The 26,459-nt window shown below is 35.6% G+C and overlaps 2 protein-coding genes across 6 annotated transcripts in view; both read right to left on the reverse strand.

The window, feature by feature from the left end:
- Positions 1-3,173: 3,173 nt before the first annotated feature.
- Positions 3,174-3,593, reverse strand: LOC141446591 (uncharacterized). The gene has a single exon (XM_074113134.1). It carries the CDS (start codon positions 3,591-3,593, stop codon positions 3,174-3,176), a length of 420 nt encoding a protein of 139 aa, XP_073969235.1.
- Positions 3,594-11,478: 7,885 nt separating this feature from the next.
- LOC141447121 (cytochrome P450 4C1-like) overlaps positions 11,479-26,459 on the reverse strand; it is a 39,484-nt gene continuing 24,503 nt past the window's right edge. For 4 of the 5 annotated variants that reach the window (XM_074114336.1, XM_074114333.1, XM_074114329.1 and 1 more), the window contains 10 exons: positions 24,946-25,061; positions 23,134-23,221; positions 22,870-23,058; positions 21,886-21,955; positions 21,249-21,378; positions 19,966-20,005; positions 19,784-19,896; positions 19,293-19,530; positions 12,872-13,054; positions 11,479-12,572 (listed from right to left, as the gene is read on the reverse strand). In XM_074114336.1, coding sequence (XP_073970437.1) covers positions 12,412-12,572; positions 12,872-13,054; positions 19,293-19,530; positions 19,784-19,896; positions 19,966-20,005; positions 21,249-21,378; positions 21,886-21,955; positions 22,870-23,058; positions 23,134-23,221; positions 24,946-25,005 — 1,272 coding nt within the window. In that variant the 5' untranslated portion in view covers positions 25,006-25,061 and the 3' untranslated portion in view covers positions 11,479-12,411. The remainder of the gene's footprint in view (positions 12,573-12,871; positions 13,055-19,292; positions 19,531-19,783; positions 19,897-19,965; positions 20,006-21,248; positions 21,379-21,885; positions 21,956-22,869; positions 23,059-23,133; positions 23,222-24,945; positions 25,062-26,459) is intronic. The other variant, XM_074114330.1, reaches the window with a different exon arrangement.

Here is a 26,459-nt window from a genome sequence, read left to right on the forward strand (position 1 = left end):
TTTTCCTTTAACGAGTGTTAAGGTTTCACAAACGATTTTTCTTAAACCTCAATGCCCTGAATGTGTAAGTGAAAAATCAATTTTGATAAAACATTTTATCGGCTTCACTGGAAAGCTTGGCTAGTATGCTAGCACAGAAAAGCACTGAGAGGTAGATGAATGGATATCCTTCGAAACAGCCGGCAGGTCTTAACTACTGGATTTGAAGGCGTTACCATTCTCTTAGAGAATTAATAAAACTTAAAGACTGCCCAAGAGGTTTTCCATGCAGATAGTGGGTATTCCAAATGGCAAAACTAGTACCTGCCGCATTTTTGTTACTCTAGGGCAGTGCTTCCCAACCTTTTTCTGATCATTGCTCATTAGTCAGATACCAAACAGAAAACGGCAAACTGGAACTGAAATGCTCCCATTTCATTTTGAAAATGACGTATTATGCTCAACTAGTGCTGTAATAACAACACTATTACAATCCTACAAAAATACAAGTTTTCGTGGCAGGCTGTAACAATAATAACAAACCCAATCATTCATCCGTCTGTACCGTTCTCTGTCAGTACAATTAACTACATGTATACAGTAGCAATGAATCTTATGACAAAGAAATTCTTTATTATAATGCCCATTATTGATGTCAAGAAGTGCCTGTAATTCATGTAAAATTTTAAAATCTGTAACTAAAAGAAAATGATTAAAAGCACCTCTAAATGAGATTAAAGTTACCAAAAACTAAACAGCCAATAAAGAAGAACGAAAGCTGTGACATATTTTACTAATTTAGTTAACAGTTAGCTAGTCAAGTGACCAGCAGTGTGTTAATGCGACGGCTGGCTTTGCAAGGTCCGTGAAAGTGTTTCAATTTAAGCGTTAACGTCAGTTAACAAGCACACTCTAAGTCGTAACACTCTCTGTGTTTCGTTTTGATCAGTGTCATTGCTGGAGAATGCCTTCTCACACAGGTAAGTAGTGCTGAAAAGAAGCAGTATTCCGACTGCCTTACTACCTCTATCAATGTGTATTCTTTTTCAACCATAATCCAGAACTCTACTAAATTCATTTCCAGAAACTTCAATCGCAGTGTACTTTCAGCTGCAACTTCAATAAGCTGTTTCTTTTCCATTAATTGTACGCCAGATATATCAATTTGGATATGAAATGGGTTTCTGATACAATCTTTGTCAAAAAAGAGTTAGACTTGAAAAGTAGTGTTGCAACTTCTCATCCAACTATGATAAATGTTCAATAACTATGTCATGTAACTCAACTGCACCAGGATCAACTTCAACAGAAGCATAGCTACTGAATTAGTTGCTTCTATTTCATGTGACTTCACATTCGAAGACTCTGACGAAATGCGCGTAGTTTTACTCTCAGTAAAAGAGAGTATGGTTGATTCGTTGTCCTGCATACTCGAATTCAGTGCATATACATACTCGCATAATTTTATGTTTTATTTCATTATAGGAATATGAGGTTATACTATTTTAACTTTTAACTAATTTTAATGCAACGCCATTATAATTTTATAATTATTTTTATATTTTGCCACGGCACACTTCTACCGTAGCCGCGGCGCATAGATTGGGAAGCACTGCCTTACGGAGATCACGAAATGCAGAGAACAACTTTGGCATGCATATGTACTAGTGATACACGTACGGTTACGGTTTATAGCCAATTTCCACCACCACATTTTTAAATGGGTTAAGGGCGCTTCGCTCCTTTTTTGTCATTGAAAAATCTGATCTCCTTTTATTCGAATTTCTTGAGCAAACCGGAAACTGTCAATACCCTAAACAATCCGTTGAACCAATTCGATTTAATTTTATTGGTCAAACCACCAACATTTCGTTTACACCTGTTACGAATATCGTAACTTTCAACATTTCGAGAAATGTTGTCTTGAATTAATGTATTTACAGCTATACATAGTTCTTTCCGGAAACATTTTTGTGATATAATTCCAGAAGTTCGAAAATTATCTTCCCAAGAAAACTCCATTTATGGCAACAAAAAAGGCAAATTTTAACCTATTTATTTAATAGATAAATATTCTTGCAGAAAGTTATTTCAAGGAAACAGGCTGGCCACAACTTTTAAGAATAAACTGAATTAAGTTTTTCACAAAAATTGTATTCTTCTTGCATCCATCTACAAAAACAAATCAAACATTTTCTTTATACAAACGACCACTAAACAAGAACCTATAATAAACTCTAACCCTACACGTTATGGTATGTGGCTGTCATTTGAGTGCCTTACTTCTCATTTACGTCTTTCTTTTCACTAGTATAAGGACGAATATACAATATTGGTGGTGGCTTATACACTCAGTGACAAAAAAAACCGGACACTTATATTTATAATAAATAAAGCCGCACATTTGTATTTATTCGTTTAATTCCAATTGTTTATCTATGTATTAATTATAACGCATGTAATAATTTACTGAATAAGTTAATTTTAATGCAATCAGATCAGAAATTCATAAGTTACAGAAAAATTATGTAAACACCGGAAAATCTTTATAGTGATAAATTGAAATTTAAGTAACAATTATTACCTTGTTGATTTCTAATACTGCGTATTACCTCCTGTGGCCCTTCGGATGGCTTCCAGTCTCCTAGGCATCGAGTAAATAAGCGACTGAATTTAATCTTGTGAAACAGCATCCCATAACTCACCAACAGCAGTTTGTAGCTGATAACATTTGTTGGGGGTGACGGAAGTTGCCTGAGGTGTCTCTTTAACAAGTCCCATAAGTTTTCAATGGGATTCATGTCTGGAGAACGTGCTGGCCAATTCATTGTAGTAATTGAAACATCCTCCAAGTAATGGGTAACAATTCGAGCAACATGCGGTCGAGCATTATCCTGCATTAACACGAAGTTATCCCCAATAAATGGAGCAAATGGGACCCACTGCTTCCTGAAGAATCTCTTCAATGTACCGTCGAACAGTCAAAGATCCATTCTGTATAGTAATTAGTTCGGTACGGGTTTGGGTGTTGATTCCACCTCATACCATAATTGGCTGCCTTTGAAAAGGTTGGGATTCTCGCATGGTACATGAAGCATAGCGCTCACCAGGTCTTCTCCATACACGGTCCCGGTCATCTGATTGCCACAAAGCAAACCGGCACTCATCTGTGAAGAGAACAGCTCCCCCATTGCTCAAGTGTCCAATGGAGATACTGATTTTACAAAAAGTCTCCTTTCTACTCGATGCCTCTCCAGTAGAAGAGGACCTGATGCGAGACGTCTAGAGACTAAGTTATTCTTTTGAAGCCTTCTAATGACTGTCCGAGAGCTCACCCTGACATTACGGACCGTTTGTAGTTCGCTACGTATCTCGGGAGCGGTCACATGACGATTTCGCAGTACTGCAAGAGTAATAAAACGATCGTCTCTAGGCGACGTACATCGCTGTCGACCGCTACCTTCTCTTCGATCGAGACTTCCGGTGGTCCTAAGTCGTTGAAGGCCATCGTGGATGGTAGAGCGCGGCTCACCTATGACTTGAGCGATGTACCGTACGCTACGCCCTTCGTTGGCCAAAGCATCTGCCCGGGCAAGATCTCGACTTAAAACCATCATTTTAGGGGAAAAAATCAATTTAATTAAATTTTTGCAAAAATTTATGTTTAATCAAAGAATATAATTTGAAAAAATTAAAAAACTCACTTGATAAGCTGACTCAAGAAAAAAATAAAAAATCCGTTTTAAACACTTTAAAAGAAAAAGTATCACTGATAAATGGTAAACAACTAGTCTGCAATGATTAGTTTGAGCTCAAAGATCATTGCTAACATTTGTACCTAATTATTAAAGAAGATAAACAAATAACTACAGGTGTCCGGTTTTTTTTGTCACTGAGTGTATTAGTGGACGAGTAACCCATATCAACTATCTTCGGTACACTGAATGACGATTGCCTAAAATCATCTTTAGTATAACAATTATTATTAAAGTACTCAAATACTTTTTTTCTAGTTCCAGATAAATTATTGATTGTAATATCTTTAGGCAAATAATAAGATGATACTTGTAAATTTTCTTCATTGTACTTAGTAATGTAGTACCACTTAATTTATCAAATTCTGTTTTAGCTTGTCCTGTATTAATGTGCTCACATTTAGGCTAAATATTCCCCTTATTAATGTTATTATTATTATTAATTCCATAACTAAATTTCAGACATATCTTAAAAGGGATAATAAAACAGAAGAATTAAAAATTATAAAACCTCTTAGTTGTTTTTAATCAACTAAGATAGTTGATATGGATTACTCGTCTACTAATTTATATAAAAATAGAATTCTTACGCCTCGTAAAAGGTTTAAGATTAAGTGGAATCCTAACTCCTTCAAATTAAATAAATTTGACTATAGACTTCCAACAACAACAAAAATTTGTAGAAAATTGTCTAGTTGAACTAGATTGCCCAGATAATCAAATTAAATGCATGTATTTAGTGCATAAAAACTGGTGACCCAGTTTTTGATTTTATGCTATAGATTTTGGTAAATTAGCTTGCAAAATATCTTTGTAAACTGCGTGACTTAAAATAAAAGGGATTAAAAATATTTGCATAATAATTATTATGAAACAAAATTTTGTGTTGTTTCTTTTAAATAACTTCTTGAAGCACATTAGAAAGTGCAACGAAAACGGGCAACCAAACATTAAACAAAAAATTGTTACAGAAATTACTAATCTCATAACAGTGTAATCAAGGATGTGCTTGATCCCTATTCAAACTGGTTAGTGAATTTTAATAATAACTTGATGAAAGATTCAAATTATCACTTCATTTTTTAACGCACTTCTAAATCCTATGTCTCTCAGTCTTGACACTGACAAGTCTATTGGAATATTTACGAAAGTAAATGCTTCCTCTATTAGCATTAGTGAAAGCTAATGTCATAATACAAAGATAACATGTGAACTTTACTGATTTTGAAGTAACTTGCCAGTTACTGTTGCTTCCTAATTCAAAAAATTTTGCAACTATCTACGATGGAGAGATATCTAAGAGAGATTATCTAAGAGGCTTTATTACTTATTTAATACAAAATATATACATTAGAAAACCTATTTTTTTTTCAGAAGTGACGAAATAAAGATATTTAAGGCGCTTGAATATCTTGAGATTATTGGCGCCCAGAGCTTTTTTTTCTTCAGTGCACTGCCGACCCTCCGGACAGTGTTCTCTTGTTACATACAACACTGTTCCATTACTAGAACAGTATGCTGTACAGAAGCTTCAAGAAAGAGGAAAATCAAAGAGCCAGCAGCCCTAGATTCGAACCCATGATTTCCGCGTGAGAATCCATTACTATAACTGCATAGCTAATCCTCTCCCTGGAGATAAAGATTATGGCCATTCATTAAACAATAAACTAGAGGCATTAAACGAAGTTATTGTTTACAATTAACTAGAATTATGAAATTTTAGATTTTAAATATTCTAGAAAGCATTCTAAAATAAAAAGAAATATAGGGTTTCCAGTAAAGATTGATATGTACAAACATTTCTTATTTTAGTAGCATATTTTATTTTATTGTTCTGTATTATACATAAATATTTGCTATATTTATAATTTATATGCATTTAAATTTTTGAAGCATGCGTCTTTCTATTTACATCAAACGTAATCATTTGACTCAAACATAATATCCTACTTTATGTTTGTAAAATAAATATAATATTAAAAAATAATTGACTAAGTAGGTACATGGCATTTTAAGCAATTCGATGAATTTTATTTAGTAACTTCTTATTAGATAAAATCTCAGCATTATCCAATAACACTAATATTCCCATGTTTTCATCTTGATTTGTTAGTCAATATTCTCCATTACTAAACTTGATAAACCATCACTTAACTTTATACACTTTTAACCAAAATTCGGCACATTACTAATAAGTTTTGAAAAATTCATATATAAATAAGTATAGAAATGTAAGAACTTATTATATGATAAAAATTAAAAGCTAACCAAGGTAGGCGGTACCTTAGAGAAGCTCCTTTTTTATTTTTTGATCTAATTTTCAAAATTCCCATTTAAAAATAAATTTCCCACAAGAGTGAGAAAGGGGGGTTTTCCCTCTCTCTCTCCCTCTCTCTAAATGCAGTTACGGGTTTTCCGTAAATGAAGCAAGATAAATAAAAGATTAAAATCTTTTACGTAATGATGTGGTTATTTATTTATTGTTTTTAATTTCTAGTTTTTCAAGCGTTTGAAGTCATAATCATTAAATTCATTTGATAATTACAGCGATCTTATATACAGGGTGATCCATTTAAAACGCACTAATCGCTAATAACTTTTTAGAAAAGCGGAATTTCGAAAAAACCCACGAAGTAAACTATATGTTTTTTTGGGTCTAGTTTTCAAATTTTCTACCCCCGATGGTGAATCTTTATTTTTGGTGGAGTTACGGGCAAAAACCCGGTTGGGGTTTCATAAGGACCACTGGTTTTGACAATGATTATGAAAAGTACATAAAAAATGCTGTTAACTTCGTTTCGATATCCCTAATATTTGTCGAGATATTTAAGATCAAAGTTACAATTTTATCTATTCGTGATCTGTTTTCAATATTAATTTTCCACCAGAAATACACGTTTTGGGAGGTCCTCTGACTGCGAAAAATGTTATTTGTGACGTAAAGAACAAAAATAATAATAATTGAAAATTTTAATGAATGTAGTGTAGTGTAATGGTTATGGGTGAGTCAGAATAAATATGTTTTATCATCAAATAATAGCAATCATCACATAATGTTAATATACCCTGTACGCAAGACTTCTTCACCTATGATTACGGTAAGAATATCTTGCCAGGGTGTTGGTTTAATGGTCAAGAGCGTGGCTTTGTAAGTGGGAGGTCCCCAGTTCGAATCCCACGTATGACTACATTTTATTTAAAAAAGTGTTATGATGTATTAAGTATTGTGAATGACTGCACCCGCGGGATTCGAACTGGGGATCTCCCACTTACAAAACCACGCTCATGACCACTAGACCAACACCCACTCCTCCCTGGCAAGATATTCTTACCGTAATCATAGGACAAGAAGTCTTGCATACGGGGTACATTAAAATGATGTGATGATTGCTTTTATTTGATGATAAAACAAATTTATCCTGATTCTCCTACAACCATTACATTCTCTACATTCTTTAAAATCTTCAATTATTATTTTTTTTGTTCTTTGCGTCACCAGTAACATTTTTTGCAGCCAGAGGACCTCCCAAAACGTGTATTTCTGTTGGAAAATTAATATTGAAAACAGATCACGAATAGATAAAATTGTAACTTTGATCTTAAATATCTCGACAAATATTAGGGATATCGAAACGAAGTTAACAGCATTTTTTATGTACTTTTCATAATCATTGTCAAAACCAGTGGTCCTTATGAAACCTCAATTAGGTTTTTTTGGCCGTAACTCAACCAAAAATAAAGATACAGCATTGGGGTTGAAAAATTTGAAAACTAGACTAAAAATAACAAATAGTTTACTTCGTACGTTTTTTTGAAATTCCGCTTTCCTAAAAAGTTATTAGCTATTGGTGCATTTTAAATGGATCACCCTGTATATATATGTGATGTGACTTTCCTTGAGATTTATTTTTTACTTTTAAAAGAAAAATCGTTCACCTCATTCGTTTTTCTCCTTCCTTCAGTACTGAACTATTTTTTTCTTAACATATTTATGTTCAATAGCTAGTGAAATCATTTTATCTATAAAGTGTCTGTATCGCTCATCTCCAATTTTATATCAGAATTGCTCCAAATAGCCGACTTACCTCTGAATCGTGGTAAAAATTAAAAAATATTAAGAATATGTTTAGGAGAACTCACTTCAGGAAAAGTTCCAATTTTAATGTAGCAAAACAATCTAATTATCATATTTCAATTTCATGACAGAAATGCAGGAAGCTTTTTTGTACACAGGAAACTGTTTTTGGAAATGATCGGTTGTTATCAAGCATCCTTAAAAAGAGATTACAAAGTAGTAATTAGATCTCTTATTGCTAAGTTTTTTAATGAGTGAAAATTGATGGAGATTTTTATTAAAATAATATACTTTAAATTTTGTTTTCAATTAAAGCTAAAATCTTGGCAAATACAAATGATATTTCAATAAGAACTAATTTTCATTTGGCTGAAACACGAAAAAAAAAAAAATTCAACATATTTTAAGCAAGAAATTATTGTTATGCTGATTGATGATGAGAAATTGATGAACAATTTTTTTTTAGGACACTGATCAATAAGAGAGCAATAAAAATTTAAAGAGAGTTTTCCAGTTCAAAATTAGAATTACTAAAGCGGGCTGCATCTCTACAACAATTCCCTTTCTGAGGTTAGCTTCAGGACTCACAATACTACCAAGCAGTAATCGCAACTGGAGTTGGACAGTGGTGTAAGTGCAGAAGGCTTCAAAAAGTGACCAGCATTTATTATAGTTCTTCAACATTCGTTGAAGAAGTAATTCAAAATTATTTTATATTTATTATACATTATTTTTCGAAAATAATTTAGGTAGTCTTGGAGTCTACAAAAGGTAACGCTTTTATGCGATTAGATTTCAAATTTTATTATTCTTTTCCTCTCCATTATTAAAAAGATCGTCTACAGTTTCAATGGAAATGAGAGAACAGATCATGTAATATTTATGTGGTCATCATTATGCGTACAAAAAGCAAAGCCTTCCAACTGGTTCTTCACACTAGTCCGGCAAGATGTTAAATCTCACTGACCTTGATTAATGTTTTTTTGATGAAAACAGGTTTTTACTTTCTTAAAATATTTTGTGAGAGTAAATAAGAGGCTGTTGTCCTATTAATTGTCACAGGAAATGCAGGTTTTCAGGTTCTTACAATATAAAATCCAAAAGGAAGAAAGACTATTGCCAATTTTAGTCATAATGACTAAAATTGGCTATAGTCTTTCTTCCTTTTGGATTAATGAGTCAGCCACCAAAAACGGTGTACCAAAAGTCCCAACTTTAAAGATAATTCCACAACTAAAATTTACTTTGTATAATATTTCTTTATATCTAATAAAATGTAATCCTAAAATATTCGAATTCTTTTAGATGATATAATATCGAAGCATTGGCATAAATAAGACTAGATTCTTTAGATATATATATTTTTTAAATTGAACGTCACTGGAAAAAACTGGACACATATTAATAATTCTATCCCATAGTTTTAATTTATTAAGACCTTGATTAATTTCGCAAGTCTGCCTAAGCAGCGGCTGCTAGGCCAGGGTCGTTGGCAGCCAATTGCCTGGGCTAAGTTTAAGGTCAGAGCGCTGCAACTAGATTTCATATTTATGAGCTAATTCGACAGAAGATATGAAACTAATGTTTATTTATTTAAAGTTTAATTTAATTTTAATCAAATATCGTGGTAGAATCTCTACGAATTTCAATTATGATATCCTTTATTTATTCCATAATTTTAAATCTCACATGAGGATGTTCAAATATCTTTTCGTAGACGGGCACCTTTAACCCACGAGGCGGTTTTTTTAGACTCTCTTCTAAAAAAAAAAAGTTATCTTCTTTTCCTTAGTATATTTTTTAACAAACTAGATGATTATGAAATCATATTATTTGCGTTGCCACACTAAAATTGTATCCACTTAATACGAAACGCAAGAAACCCATGTTGGTATTGTAGGGAATGAAGGGCACATTATGTAGCCAAGATGGCCGTAGAGGAAGGTACTGGAAATTAAAATAAGTGTTAACCTACATTCTACAAGAGTAATCAATAATTGTTATAAAAATGTTTCAATTAACTTGAAAAATTAAGTAAACGAATGACTTACATCCCGTTCTTGAATTTTAAAACTATAACAATTTTAAATTTTAGGAGTTAAGACTTTCAGAAATATAATTTTCTAATACAACCACAATCTTAAGAGCCATTTTTTAAAATAAAAAATCCTTTAAGACAGAAGGTGGCCAAAACGTGGCTCACTAGATAACTACAAGTGGCGCAAGCAGAGTCTGATAGCTAAGTCCAAATCCCAAGCTGATCCTGCTGCTCAGAGGTTACACACACGTTTTCGCTTTTTTAAAATGATATGACGCCTTAACTAATACGTAAACCTTAATGTGTTTTTGATTTGTTACTATTATTCCAAGTCTGGTATGCCGTATGTATTACACAGTTCGATTACGAATTGGAATGTTTCTGAAAAATAAATATTAAAAACTATTAATGTGATAGTTTTCTTTTAATAAGTTGGAATTTAAGAAAGAAAGCAAAACAGAGCAAGAAGTAGAATGTACGGAATACGGCTTCGCTATAACCTCCTGTGGAATATAGGACAGAAAAAGAGGACGTAAACAGTATAGAGAAGAATATACCTTTTTAGTAGGGTCAGGTTTCGTCTACTATGTTAGATCCTAAGAGGAGGGCACAATAAGCCTCTTTTGTCTGCGGTGCCTTGGGGCATAGGTCCCTTTCCTTTTCTAATCTTAATCTTATGATCCTTTTTATATCTCTTAATGTATTTGTATAAAATTTTCCAGCAGTTCATTTCAGCAAAGCTTTCTTAAATCACAAAAGCTATAGCAGAAGGTCTTCAGGATTTAGTCTTTAGTATGTAAGATTGGGCTCTTTGTTAGGCGATTCGGCGTAACCGTCTTTTCTCGCAATTCCTTTTCTTGGCCAGACCGGTTTTGGACTGAAGAATATACTAGCAAAGATGCATTCTTTAACGAACAACTTTTTAATTGTAAGAAATTCTTTAAGTACTTCTACCATATACAGTTGTTTTCTAACTTAGTGGTTTACTTCATCATACTGTTTATAGCATATCCTTCATTAACTGAATGCCTTGAAACCTTAATTGTATTATACTATCAGAAGAATTCACTGATGAGAGATCTAATGCTGTAAGTATGAAGAAATATTCTTTCTTTTATAGAATCCCAATCCTATAGCTTCCACTATACTCTATAATCCTATAATCTGCTGATTTGATCAGTCCATTTCCTAACTCCTGGAGAATAAAAAATATTGAAGCAAAAGATAGTGTTATATTAATATATAAGTAATATAAGTAATAATTTACTTATTATATGTTATATAAGACTTATTTACACTCTGATTACTGCTCTCCTGAACTCCACAGATTCTTGTTGTTTGGAACGTCTCTAGGAAGAGATATCCCACAATAAGGTGAATTCATACTTAATCACAGCATGACTGAGTTTTATTTTAATGATTTTTTTTACTTTACCGCTGCTACCCCTTTTTATTCGACTATTTCATCCACATTATTTTGCTGATAAAATTGTTTAATATTAGGAAAGGTTAAAATTTAATTGTCTTAATCCGTTTTCATCCAAAATTACATTTCTTTCATTTACTTTTTATTCACTAATATCTTATATAAACTAAGGACAACAAGATGTTGTTATCACCAAAACATGTAATAAAAGTAAAAACTTTATTATTAAAAATTTTATAGAAAAGCATAGCATCATTTTCTACTACAAGATGTGACTAATCTACTAAAAAATACAGTCTAGTTAAAATTGAACGCAAAGGATAGAATTGTAACTTTGCAGTAATAAATTATTTTTATCTTGTAATATATTCTACGTGTATTACATTAATTATATTTAATTTGTCCTATTTAATTATAATTGTGTCACAATTTGAATCATCACTCAGTTAGTACTGGCAACCATTAAATTTCAATATTTACTTTATTTATAAAATATAACCACAACTCAGAATTCCAGTCATAATTTTATTTCAAACCTAATAATGATGTCAAATGAATCTTATTTGAAATCTTCATAATATTGTCAATAGAACAAACTAACATTTCTTGAAGAAATAAAGGAATTAGGACGAACTATTTCATATATATAATCGGGGAATATCTTTTATAATTTCAGAATAAGCGTAATCCTTCTAATCGTCATTATGTATGAAACTCTATAAAAAATAATTTAATGAGAAAAAATAAATAAATAAATCTATTCATTGAAGAAACAAGAAAATTTTTTCAGGGCTCCAAATGTGTCTGAAAATAAGCTTTGGAGAAAATAGTTAGCTTTCAATTTCTGTTGAGATTTGGCCGATGTCAACCGTTAGAACAATAACGAGGAATAGCCGCAAACCTTTTTGCCATTGTTGGCTGTTTAGGTCTCACAATACGGTTGAATGTTGTGGCCAAAATATCTCCAAAAAAATCGCCAAAACGCTTTTTGAACAAACATTTTTTTTTCGAAGGCATGGTTGTTGCCTCTAAAATTATGTACTACTTGCGAAAATCTGGTTGAGTAAAAAACATTATTTTTGATAAAATTCACCAAAAAAAAAAAAATTGATATTATTGCTCACTTCAATTTGTCCCTTCATTTTCTTGGTATGACCCTCACCATAAATCCTTGGCTGACCTCAACTAACAAAGAATACTTGTAATCCAGATTCTCAAACGTTAAGTCAGTTTCAAATTTATACTCCCTTATTAAAGTTGATACAAGAGTCTTATTTGCAGTCATTGCATAAACACTACCTGAAAAGAAAAATAAATAATAATAAAACATTAATAACAGATAGATATAAACCATCCCTAATTGTAATTCTTCCAACGTATCTGATTGCATCAGAGAATTTACGAAAAGTGTCAGTACAATTTTCAGTTAGCTGAGGGGGGGGGAAATTGATTTATCCGGCAATATACAGAAAGTGACCAGTTTATTAACAATATCAAAGCAGATGTTTACAATTTTATGCTGAAAAAGCATGGATGCTCAGAAGAAGTTTATTGTTATTTTGTAATATTAAATATGCATATACAACATTCTGACTAACCTGGGCAGGACCTTGGTCCCCAGCTGAATGGGTAGTATGCATTTTTCGGCCTTTTTGCGCACTCTTCTGGCAGAAAATGATCTGGATAGAACTTTTCTGGTTGTGACCAAAAAGTTGGGTTTCTATGTAAAGAGTAGAATGAGATAAGAACCGTGCATCCCTTAGGAAGTTTGTAGTCTTGTCCTATAAATAAAGATTTCTTTAACAAATCTCACATTTATTTAGTGATAAAAAAGAATAAATTTAAAAAAATTGGAATGACGTTTAAAAATTTAATTTTTTTTTCTTCAAAAAATAAAAAATAGCAGTGCTACATCGTTTTTTATTTTTTATTTTAATAATGTAAGCTCTCACGTTTGCATTTAAAACGCTTCTTTTATTTAGGGTACTTGTCTGTGCAATTTGAAAGCAATAACAGCGTAATAAGAGGTGTTATTTCCCTTTCATTTATTTATAAATTATTCTGTTTTATTATTTAGAAATTCAAGTTTTTGTACAAGATCCGCAGAGTCACAAAAACGAAAGTAATTCATCTAATGATAATAACTTCAAGTTATTATTGGCGCATCAATTTCTTAGCAAACTTTCAGTTATTAATGATTATTTCATAGCTTGATGAGATTATGTTTCGTAAAATGTTCTCAGGAACAATCTTATTGAGAAAGTGATTATTATTTTTTACTTTAATAATGTATAAACTCTCACGCCTCTTTTATTTAGTATACTTACTGCGCAATTTGAAAGCAATAAAAGTGTAATAAGAGGAGACATTTCGGTTTCATTTATTTATAAATTTTTCTCAGTTAAAAAAACTATTTTTCTTTTTATTTTAATTTGATAGAAGGTAAACAAATAAATCCTATAATGTACTTTAATACATGTAAATTTTAATGTAGACTAAAAATTATTAAGAAATTCAAGAATTAGGACAAGATCGATTTTTTTTTTTTTTTTTTTTTTTTTTTTTACGTGCCGAAAACGGATCCTCCGGGGTACCAGGCGACCCCCCGGTAGTAAGTAGCCTTACCCGGCCACGCGGGGCTCTGGTCGGGCGGACTTTTAGATCCCTAGCTACTCGTGGGAATTTTATGGAGAAGGATTTAAAAACTAAAAATGTTGACACCGACACTAACACAAACACACAACAACAACAACAACAACAAACACCTCAACAGCAACCACGACCACAGCAGACACAACTAAAGGCAAAACAACACAAACAACATAAACAACATGCACCACATAAACAACTCCATACGTTACACCTAGAGGCACCAAATATTGCCACAGGCCAGGATGGAGGAACCGATGGTTCCGCATCCAGTAAGGCCAAGGCAGTGGTGCACCCTAGCACAACAGGGGCCACAGGACCTGTATGCGCTGATAGGGGAAAGAAGAGTAGAAGGTTAGGACCCGGTAGAGGCAAAGGGAAGGGGAATGCTCCTCCTGTCGGTATAGCCGGGGCAGAAAACCCCAGGACACCTGTCACTAAGGGGGGATCCCAAGGCTTTAGGGCGGACTCTCTAGAGGCTATCGAGATGATGGCGGATGCTGAAGTGCATTCGGCAAAAATCTCGGGAAGCTCCAAAAGGAGAGTCGCTGCCCTTGTTAAGGCTGGGAAAGAATACATACAGGCCAAAAGGCAGGTCTTAAGGGACAATTTTAACCGCTGGGTTCAGCATACCTCTGAGGCAGCTAAAAGACCCAGGTCGGAGGGGGAGTCTCCACAACAGTGGCAGCCGGCAAAGAAGGCCAAGGCCAGGGCTGGGGAGCAATCCTACAGCGAGGCCCTCTCCTTTGTCAAAGTTGCCATTGTTCAGGAGGGGTACCCCGAGGCTCAGCTCCGGAGAGGCTTACCGCCATCCAATACGCTGTGCTGAAGGAATATGACCAAATCCCAAAGGGTAGCTTGCAGGTTAGGCTCGCCAAATGCATGTATAGGCCGGGGTTTGTCTTGGCCACCTGTGCTGATCAAATCAGTGCAGAATGGCTTAGGGACATTGTCCCAAAACTTAGACCCTGGGAGGGGGCCAAGCTATTGCCGCTGTTAGGGGAGGATATACCAAGGCCTGAAACCGCAGTTGTATTCATCCCCGATGAGCAGGGTAATAGTTTGGAGGCTGACATAGTGCTTAGACGGTTGGAGGTGGGCAATGACAAGTTGCGCACCGACAACTGGAAAGTCTGGGGCTGTAAACCCGTGGAAGGCGGTCGAGTGTGGACGTTTTCCATGGACAGGGCTTCAATAGACGAATTAAGGAGGCTGAATATGTCTCCTTTCTTCGGTTGGGGACAAATCAAGTTCAGAGTTAAGACCCCAAAGTATAAGGGCCCGGAAGAGGCTAGGTCATCAAGGGATGAGGAGGAGTTGGTGACGAAGGCCACAGGCCCTGATAAAGAGTCTTCGCCAGGGGGGCAGAGTGGTTTGGAGGGGGAAATGGAGGCCCTCAGTAACGCTCTGTCCGTATTGCCCACCTGAAGGATATCCCAAGGAGGAAGGGGTGGAGGCGATGGAGATCTCCATGGGCGACCTACCGTGTGGAAGCGGATCATTACCCCAGAGGCCTAAAGGCCAGGGGCGAATGATAAAATCCGTGGAGACACGGGGGGGAGTCCCGGAGACGCAGGACGTCGCTCCACCCACCTCGGACGCTTTACATGGTACTTAAAGTGGTGCAGGCAAACCTCCATCACGCTAGGGCTGCTTCGGCTGTGGTGTGTAAGAGGTTTGACAGCGAAGGGCTAGATTTGGCCCTACTGCAGGAGCCATGGTGCTATGGGGGGCTTGTCCGGGGCCTTAATCCCAAGCTGGGGAAGACACTATACAGCAAGTCTGTTACTAGACCTAGAGCCTGTATAGTGTTTAGGGATGGAATGAGCTGTACTCTAATACCGGAGCTTTGCTCCGGAGATCTTGTTACAGCACTTCTCAACATCAACACCGAAGGAGGACCAAGAAAACTTATAGTTTGCTCGGCCTATTTTCCCGGTGATGAGGACTGCCCCCCGTCTCTGTTAGGCGACATTGTTGCCCACTGCCGGAGAGAGGGATTGCAGCTGATACTGGGGTGTGACGCCAATGCACACAACACTGCATGGGGGAGCACCGACGACAACGCCAGAGGTAAGTTACTTTTAGAATTCATTTCTGGTGAGGGGCTGCATGTGTCTAATATAGGATCAGTCCCGACTTTCGTGGCTGCAACTAGAAGGGAGGTGTTGGATTTAACTCTTGCCACGCGTTGCATGTCAAATAACGTAGTTAACTGGCATGTATCGGATGAGCCGTCTTGTTCTGATCATAGACATATCAGATTCGATATATGCGTCCCGCCCCTTGTTATCAAGAGGCTGCAAAACCCTAGAGAAACGCATTGGGCGGGATTTAACCGAACGCTCACAGAGTCCCTATCAAGCTTCAAGGTTGATGTTAGAAGGACGGAGAGCATTGAACAGGCAGTGGTCCAAATTAATGAGGCGATACTAGAGGCCTATCAGGAAAACTGCCGGGATAAGATCAGACCGCAAAGGTCGAAAACAGTCTGGTGGAATAGTCACCTCGAAAAGAGGAGAAAAGAGGTGAGAAGGCTATTCAATAAGGCCAAATACAACCAAGACTGGGATTCATATAGACAAGTTCTGACGCAGTACAATAAGGAAATAAGGAAGGCCAAGCGAAGCGCCTGGCGGTCATTCTGTGAGGATATTAAAGATACCCCAGAATGCGCCAGAATACATAAAGTCTTGGCGAAAGAAGGTACTGCGGGCAGAGTAGGTTTCATTGTTAAAGAAGACGGAACCTACACTAAGTCGATGGAGGAAACCCTGGAATTACTCTTGAGTACCCATTTTCCAGGATCCACTCGGCTATCGGCCTCGGGATGCGAGGAGGTTTGCTCGGAGGTGCCAAGAAGGCCTTCACGAGCGGATTGGAGGATTGCGACGCACATCGTTCAACCAAACAAGTTACGATGGGCGATCGCACGGTTCCAGCCCTTTAAATCTCCGGGGCCGGATGGAATTTATCCAGCCTTTTTGCAAAAGGCCGGGGAGGTGTTGATGCCATTCCTGTGTAGAATTCTCAGAGGCTGTTTGGCCTGGAGGTTCATTCCAGAAACTTGGCAAAAGGTGAAGGTCGTGTTTCTTCCCAAAGTTGGGAGATTAGGGGACCAAGCACCGCAGTCATTTAGGCCGATCAGTCTGTCATCCTTTCTACTTAAAACATTGGAAAGGCTTATAGACAGACATATTCGGGACGATATCCTAGGAATTCAACCTCTTAGTGATCGTCAATATGCCTATCAGGCAGGCAAGTCTGTGGATCTTGCGTTGGATGACTTTAACAGGCTACTTCAAAAGTCCCAAGAGGACAAAGAATTTGCAATGGCCGTGTTTTTAGACATACAAGGGGCTTTTAATAATGTCTCGCCTATGTCGTTAATTGATGCCCTGTCAAGAAGAGGCCTGGCGCCAACTATCTGTCAGTGGATCAAGTCTAATTTATTAGGCCGCACTGTTATGGCCACATTAGACAATTGTTCGGTAGAGGTTAGGGTGGCGCGGGGTTGCCCGCAGGGGGGGGTTTTGTCCCCCCTTCTGTGGACAGTTCTGGTCGATGACCTCTTGGTGAAAATGACGGCGGAAAGTTTCCACTGCTTGGGTTTTGCTGATGACCTGGTAGTGGTTGTTAAGGGACGATTCGCTTATACGGTTTCGGAGCGCTTACAGAGAGCGCTTAATATTGTGGATAGATGGAGTAGAGCGGAGGGTCTCTCCATCAATCCGCAAAAGACTAGGGTTGTTCCTTTCACAAGAAAGAAGAATCTGGATGGATTGGTGCAACCAATTTTGGGGGGAGTTACTATCCCCTTGTCCATGGAGGCCAAGTATCTTGGGGTTATCTTTGATAAAAGGCTCACGTGGAATTCTCACCTAAACATGATTTCCCATAAGGCAAAAGTTTCCTTAGGATACTGTAAAAGGCTGTGTGGGAAAAGTTGGGGACTGAGCCCTAAGATGACACTCTGGATTTACAAGAGTGTAGTAAGACCCATGGTGTCACATGGGGCGGTGGCTTGGTGGGCAAAAACCTTGCAGGTGGGTGGAGTACGGGCGCTCGGTGGTATTCAAAGGCTAGCGTGCCTGAGTGTCACCGGTGCCATGAGGACCTCCCCTACTGCGGCCTTGGAGGTTTTGTTAAATCTGCCCCCACTGCACATATACATTCAAGGCGTTGTAAGGGCCGTTGTCGTTAGGCTTATGGAAGGACAAGCTCCTATTACCGTCAGGCATGGAGGAGCATATCAAGAGTTATATGAGGAGCTGGAGGCCGATTCTATTTTGGGCCTGCCTTCGGATTCTATGACTCCCAAATATAACTTCGACAAGCCGTTCAAAGTCTGTATTGGAGACCGGGAGGCTTGGAGACGTGGACCCCCAGTGGTGGGAGATTCAATGTGGTACACTGATGGCTCCAAGATGGAGGAGGGAGTGGGATCGGGAGTGTACGGGGTGAAGCCGAAATGTAGCTTTTCGGTTAGCCTAGGGAAGCTAGCTACAGTTTTTCAGGCTGAGCTGGCTGCAATTAGGTTCTGTGCTACCGAGATTGAAGGGCGAGGAATTATTAATTCTAAAGTCGTAATTTTCTCGGATAGTCAGGCTGCTCTACGGGCAATTAGTTCCTATCAGGTTAACTCAAAACTGGTTTGGGACTGTCTGGGTGCCCTGAAGGAAATTAGTGACCAAAATAAGGTCATTCTGGTCTGGGTACCTGGTCATTCAGGACATAAGGGTAACGAAGCGGCAGATTTATTGGCCCGGGAAGGCTCTGCGAGATACTTCGTTGGCCCGGAGCCCTGTTTTGGGGTTCCGAAGTGTATTAAGACTGCGACCATTAACTTATGGGTGCAGAGTAGGTCTCAGGAGTGGTGGTCTGCCACCACTGGACAGAGACAGGCGAAGGAGTTTATTAAAGGCTATTCGCCGAGGCTGACTGCAGAATTAATCCGCCAAGGCCGTGGGGCTATCAGGATGATTGTAGGTCTATTAACTGGCCACTGCAGACTCAGAAAACACATGCATCGCATGGGCCTGGCAGATGATAGCCTTTGTAGGTTCTGTCAGGAAGAGGAGGAAACAGCACTGCACGTGTTGTGCCAGTGTGAGGGGCTTGTTTGGCTAAGGATGTTACTTCTCGGGGAGGAAAAACCAAGGCCTGTGAGCTTTACCCAAGAGTCGCTCTCCAGCATTAAGAGTCTAATTAAAAGGACAGGTCTGGAGGGTGAGCTTTAAAGTTAGGGGAGCCACAATAGACCCAAAGGGGTCGCAGTGGCGTAGGCCCTGAGGCCACCCAAATTTAATCTAATCTAATCTAAGATCAATAAAGTCATAAACCGCAAGTAATTCTATTTGATAATCTTACCTAAATCTAAATCATTTCTGACATGCCTTACTATTCCAGGTGGGCAATAGAGACGCATCACTTCTTTTACCACTCTAGTTAAATAAACCATGTTGGATAATTGTTCCCATGTTGGTGCTACTTTAGGATCTTCTCCTAAAATATCAACTTGTTCTTGATAGACAGCTTCTTGATGTTCAGGATACATAGCCAGCATCAATATAATGTAGGATATGGTCACAGCTGATGTGTCGAATCCCTACAGCAAATTTATCATAATTATATCAAAATCCTGTTGTTAATAATTAAACTAAAAAGCTGATTCCTCCTTAGACTGCTTTGGGTTGACTTTCCACATTCAAGCTAGCCAGGGAGTCCAGCTCGCTACGAGTGGCTATTCCCTTCCCTATTTCTTATCATTTTTAGTTGATTAATGTTTCTCCGTCAGAAGTATGATTTAAACTATTTTCAAAAAGGTTACCCATTATTATCATTAAATATTTCTTACTTACAGCTACAAGAAAATCTGTAGCAAATTTTCCAGTCTCTTCCCAAGACAGTTTGTAGTCTTTCGCATTTTGTATGAGCACATCTGAGTAGCAGGTTGGTTGCCCATCTGTTTCTTCTGCAATACAGTTTTATTTATAAAAATGTGAAACAATTTGTTTCTGGTAAACAATGGCATAAAACCTACCTCCCAGTACTTTTCTAGTTTCTATTCTAGCTTTCAAAATCTGTAAAAAAAAAGTTCTATCAATTTATGACGACTTCTTTCTTAGCCCAATAATTTGATTATAAATTTCTTCACTTTAAACGAGATACAGGGTCACGAAAATTCTAAAGGTACCTAAAAATTTGTTAATATAGGTAAGTATTGCTTGATTTTGAATCTGAATTTACACAGAATTTTATATTTTTTGGATGCCTCCTTAAAGTGGGAGAAAATATATTTGCATCAATCCATTGGTGATAGTGTGTGATAGTATTGTGATTACTTACACCGAAATTACTTTCCGTATAAAATCAGGTTTTACAGCTAGCTATTTTTAGTGGAGAATCTAAGAAAAAGATATTTCCATCAACTATCCATACGTTATGTTTGAATGAAGTATAAATATTGTAACCTTATCAACGCAATATAATATTTAAAAAAATTAAGCGTAAAATTTTGGTCATAATAGTGGAAATATATAAAGACAAATCTTATCCAAGTTGGGAAGCAGTAAATGTTAGGTTTTACGTTTTATCAACTCTTGCAGATGTAGACTGTTGTTTTGATTTTTTAATTACAGGCATATAACAAAGAAGATTACTTTCTGCTTTTAATAAAATCTCAAAATAATTACGGTTGGAGAAAAAAGTATTTTAGGTAAGCCTATGAAGTGACAAATTAAAATAACACGTAGTTAATTGAGCTGAGAAGAAAAAAAGTAAAGTAGTAGTTCAGTAAAATCAGAATATAGATCCTACCCATAACCAAACTAAGATTTATGTGCTAACTGAAAATTGAATTTTATTTCCCGTTAACTGCTTCATAAGAAAGGTACAATAAACTCTTCTTCTAAAATTCGAAATGCGAAAAAAATATGTCTATATTATAAAAAAAAAGGAGGGTTCAAATTTAAAATATGAAATTATTAGAAAGATATTTGTTCGGACTTAAAAATAATTCCAATGATGGTTATCGTGCACTTAAAAAAGTTTATTTTATTATTTTTAAACCTACAATTCTTCCTCCTTCTCATTGGCTGCATACTGATAAGAAAGGTCAAAACAAGAGCATATTTAAATAACCTTTCTCATTGTGGCATACTAATTTTAGGAAAAAACAAAGAAAGGAAGGAAATGATTATTTGCATAAAAACGTAAATTTTGTTCGCTTTGTATGGTAATGAAGAAGACAATTTAATGAGGTAAAAAATAATTTACTGTCCCATCGTAAGAAATTGACTATTTATCTGATAATGTAGATCATACCTCACAAGATAATTTCCAAAGATATGCGCTCAGTTTCTGTACATTTCTACCACTCCTCGAATAATTCACCCAAGGAAAGTAGATATAATGAAGGAAGTTAGTCATCACTTTAATCATCTCTTCTACAATCCTTTCAATTCAATAAAAGTTAAATTTTATATTTTTATTTCGCTTATTTTTTTTTATTATTATAATTATTATTTTTTACTACAATTAGTTTTCATAACTGTACCTCGGAGGGAAAAGGCACCATGTCACCAAAAGTAAATTTTACAGGGGAGCCAAATAAAGATATTTTTCCAAATTCATTTTTTGTTCCACTTTTCCGGTTGTACTCTTTCCTGTACTTCTCACCATAATTATTACAGTTGGTATGGCCACTTAACCTCCCATATTTTAAAATATTTTATTTTGATCTCCATTGTGAAAAAAATTTATGCCCATGTAGTGCCTTTTACCCTTAAGTAACGAAGTATCATGGTGCTTTTTAAAAATACATAAATCGCTTAATAGTAAACATAGGACATAGTGCTTTAAACCTGTAGAAAGAGCAACAAAAAATTTGTAAAATGATGCCAAAATCTGAAAATCGAAAAAAATGGACATGGTGCCTTTTCCCTCCGAGGTACAAATCTACCTTTCCATATGTTCAAAAATACTGCGATTATCCTTTTCTAGTTCGTTTAAATCATGACCAAAATTTGAAACTGAAAGAAAATAAATAACATTAATAAACCTATAATATATTAAAAATAATCAATTAACATTTTTGGCATATATTGACTGTGTAAATCTTTTATTTGGGCATGCCTGGACTGCTGTCATCTTCTGGGCTTGTGCTATTGACAATTACGATCTAGTCCCTAGATCGAAAGATGGACAAAAATAAAATAAAAAATATGTGGATTTTCTAATATTCTTTTTTGTAAAAATTCTTTAGTTTTGAGAGGGGTTATTAGGCTTCTCTCTAAAATGCCACTCTAGTATATTGTACTGGTTTGCCAGAGTGTAATATTGATAAATATAAAAATGAGGCTGAATTCCCAAATTACGTAAAATAAAGGATTAAAATTAAATAAGACCCAAACGTTTGGAGTTTTAAGTAACTTGGTGACCTACAACTGTGTAAATAGTAGTCAGAGAAAGTAGAGTAAATGTTTACACTAGAATCTTTTAATGAAATAATCGTGATCCATGTCTAGCATACTTTGTGTTAAATTTGTGAACAGAGAATGATTTTATATTGGAGAATACAAACGTCTGATACATGTCAGAAATATCTTTAGCCTGCAATTACTTAAATTCCGGTATTTGCTTACAATTATCGCAATTATTATATAACCTAGGTTATATTTATGTTCAAATATGTCTTAAGCTTCTAGTGGACAGACGCCAAAATTTTGCAAAAGAAGAGTTTGGTAAAAAAAAACCTCATTTTAGCAAAACATTATTGCAATTAGTTGAGAATGTTTAGATTTTTTTAATTTTCTGATAAAAATACTACTTCTAACGAATAAACCATAAATAAATAAATGTTTAGAATAAAACTATTTATAGTAAATTTTTAGCAAAATTGATGTAAAACAGCAAAACAAAACAAACAAAAATTCTTTTTACTTGCCACAATGTGTATCTAATGCGAAATTTGTTGAATAGTGTCTGAAATTTAAACTTTCTTTGGTATTAGAATATTTTTTCAGCACTTTACAAAGCTTCAGGGATTTCTCATGGAACATATTAATATTTGATTCTATCATCTTTTTAGTTAACAATTTATTCAATGGTTTTCGCAATTCTTCCCATCTTTGACCTGGACAAAAAAAGATTATATCAAGCAAGTATTGTTATTTAACAAAATACATTGAATTGTAAATTATGAAAATACCATTTCTAACGAATAAACCATTTCCGACTAATCCAATAAAACCATAAAAACCATCTTTGTACAATGTTTCTGTACTTGTCAGCACTGTCTGTAAATGAATATTTGATTTTATAGATTATATATTTTAATTTTATGATTACAAATTAGGAACTTACTATTTGTTTTACGAATCAAGTTTTATGCAACTAGCGTTTATGGTTATATGTTCAATTTTGTAAGTAATGCAGACGAAAACAAATTGGCATTCCTTAGAACGAGCGAGAAATGGACTATATTAGATCCTGGAGGATTGTGTTACAGCAAAGACTGACGTTATTAAAGATTATCGACTAAAAATCCTTGCAGACATACCTACTGCATACAGCGTTCTTGATTAAATAGCAATGATTATCAATAGAAACATCCGCATCAGTTGAAAAATTATGTCTGACAGTTCAAGTTGTTAGCCTCAATTTTCCAAACTACAAAGGTACATCGAACAGTCATGAAGTTAAAGAAGTAAGTGGCTGTAGAATTCATTTAAAATGATGTGCTGTAAAGAAAGTGTTTTCTTGAAGACCTTGACGTTCCAGTGGGCATCAAAACAACGCTGAAGGAACTATGGTTGTAACACTAACTCACTAAACAAATACAGACATGGTTTTTTTAAAAATATTAAGTGTGGACAGAAGTAGCTAACATCTTAAACATAACATTTTACATCAGTAACTGCGGAGGTTTCAAGAAAGAACTTGATAGTTGGGAATAGATTAAAAGTTGGGTTTCTAGTCTGGGATGCCTGCGGCTTTCATCAGGGGGATTATTTTGGCATCCAACATGGAGCGATTCAACTTCAACATAATCAAAGATGTTGAACCACATTGAAAACGATACAGCTAGGTTGAGTACAATTCAGGAAAGAGAAGTTTAAGCTTCATAACGGGGAAGAGCGAATATTTAAAGGGATGGGTTGCTTGAATTGCAGTGTTGATGACAGTGACCTAAATTTGATGAATGTGTCAATGAATAGTAGCTTCTTCTCGAATTCCTTTCGTGGATTCGTCATAAAAATTGAAAACAGGCCTTAATAAGTTATTCTGCAGTAGAAGACCTTTTCACCAGAAGATACTGTGACACTGACGAAATGGTATAAGTGAGAACTTTTCATACCTAAAGCTTCATGCTCCTCGTGTTCGCTTAGCGGGTCAGCGCAACGTAAACTTCACAAATTTGACTTCGCTTAACTTTCTAAATCCGATTAATAGCAAAAAAAGTAGGTTTGTTGCGCCGGTAAAATTATAGATTTAACTTTCAATAATTTAATTTATAAGTCAATCGAAAAGGTAATATACAGCTGAAAACAGTTTACCTTAAATAATAATGTTCAACAAGAGCCTGGAACTGTCGTAATAGCAAGTTATTTATTACAAGTAATAGTGGGGGTACCATCAGCGTTACTGGGAATCAAGCAGTTGGATCAAAAAGGGAACATTTATATTGATAAGGAAATAATTGATAATAATTACAGAACAAGTAACGAAAAAAGGTTCATAGTTATTGATACATATTTATCGATTATCGATAAAAGAAATCGTAGTGTCAAACTATTAGATTGTCTCTATGTTTACTAAAATAGCCAGACCGTAGTGGTGTCTCAACGGGTTGACTGCAGGCTGATTGCTGTCTTTTGTATTCTATTCTAGAGGAGCAGCTACTCCAATCTGATCCTCTGAAGACGCCAATTGTAGGTATTCTAATCTACTCTACTAAGCTATAGCAAGTTCGTTTCAAAACTGTTAGTCGCAGTTAATTTAATATAGTAAAACTAGATACCTCAATATACTTCGGATTCATAACAGATACCAAAAGTCTAGGTCCAATCCACATTTTCATCAGTCCTGGTGATAAACTGTAGTCATTAAGTAGACCAGTTATGAGACCAAAAACGTCTGAAATAAAAAATAAAAAAAAATTAGGCTTACACACACATTTCTTTAACTCTTAAATTAGTATTATAGCTTTAACAGCAAAATTAGTTCATTAGCCGATCGGCCCGTCCTGGGCAAAATCTTGAAATGATGCGAAGTCAGAATATTTTACTTTTTTAAAGTAAAAATTTAATTTTTAAAATTCGTTTTGTAACACGCTATGATTTATGCGTCCGTCAAGTTGGTATGGCCACCACCGAGTTTTTTAACCAAATTTTGCACATCGTTTGTGCCGGCGATCTATCTACCAAGTTTCGTCGTTTGTGCCGCTAAATTGACGTCAAGTTGGTACGGCCACTTTGTTTTGCTAATAACTTCTGCAATTTAGCGGCACAAACGACAAAATTTGGTGAATCGCCGGCACAAACGATGTGCAAAATTTGGTTAAAAAAACTCGGTGGTGGCCATACCAACTTGACGGACGTGTGATTTATTGAATATTCGTATCACCCAATATATTCCCTCTACTGTTTTAGAAGCCACACTGATGGAACAAACAATTCGTTTTTATGAAAAACTATAACCTCCACTAAATGCTCTTTCTGAGAAGGAATTAGATAATGTCCAACTGAAACCTCATACGATTTAAACCCAGCTTGCCTTGTGTACACTAGTTGCATGTGTGCTTATTGTATCCCCAAAAGGGTACCATGCAATGGTACTATACGGTTAAATCACCTAGATAAATCTAAATCATGTGTTGCAGCTCAACATGACGGCGTTTTGACGTGACGGGAAAAGTTGTAGTTAAAAATTAGAATTAATGGAGACACTACGATATTGAGACATTTTAAAGGTAAAGAAATGATTTGTCTTTAAATTAAATTAGATATGATCACATAATACATACAAAGTACTAAAATAAAATTATTTGTACATCTTAATCTAATTCTGATCTGGTGGTAAAGCATTTAAAGAAATGTTAAAACTTATAGACCTAGATGTGTAATCTTAGCCGTCTACCTGCTTGATATTTTGTACAGTTACCGAACGAAGGTTAGGAATTTTTATTATGTTCAGTCGGCGATTGAAGGTTAAGTGAAGGAAAATCCCAAGTTGGAAACCGCAACTAATTTCATAAATCTGCTTGCCATTTTTTTGTTTTTTATTTTTCCTTTTTGAAATGAGATTTTGGCAACTATATACACCATCTTTTATTGGATAAAAAATTATTCAACATTTAACGTTAAGGAATTGTTGCAGAGAACAATATTTTTGTAAATCAAGACATTTACGCTCAATTTGCTTACTGCTCACCATGACGTGCTTGGATTTTTTCTGGATTTCCTTAGATTTATTCTGAATGGATTAAATTATTGCAGGTGTCTTTAAAGAATTAGATCCTTGTGAATATTTTTG

The sequence above is a fragment of the Rhodnius prolixus genome, unplaced genomic scaffold (assembly GCF_049639745.1).
Source record: "Rhodnius prolixus isolate KJV_2025 unplaced genomic scaffold, Rpr scaffold_7, whole genome shotgun sequence".
NCBI lineage: Eukaryota > Metazoa > Arthropoda > Insecta > Hemiptera > Reduviidae > Rhodnius > Rhodnius prolixus.

Coding starts and splice junctions, on each gene's coding strand:
- LOC141446591 (XM_074113134.1), bottom strand. CDS start 3,593: ATGGTTTTAAGTCGAGATCTTGCCCGGGCAGATGCTTTGGCCAACGAA.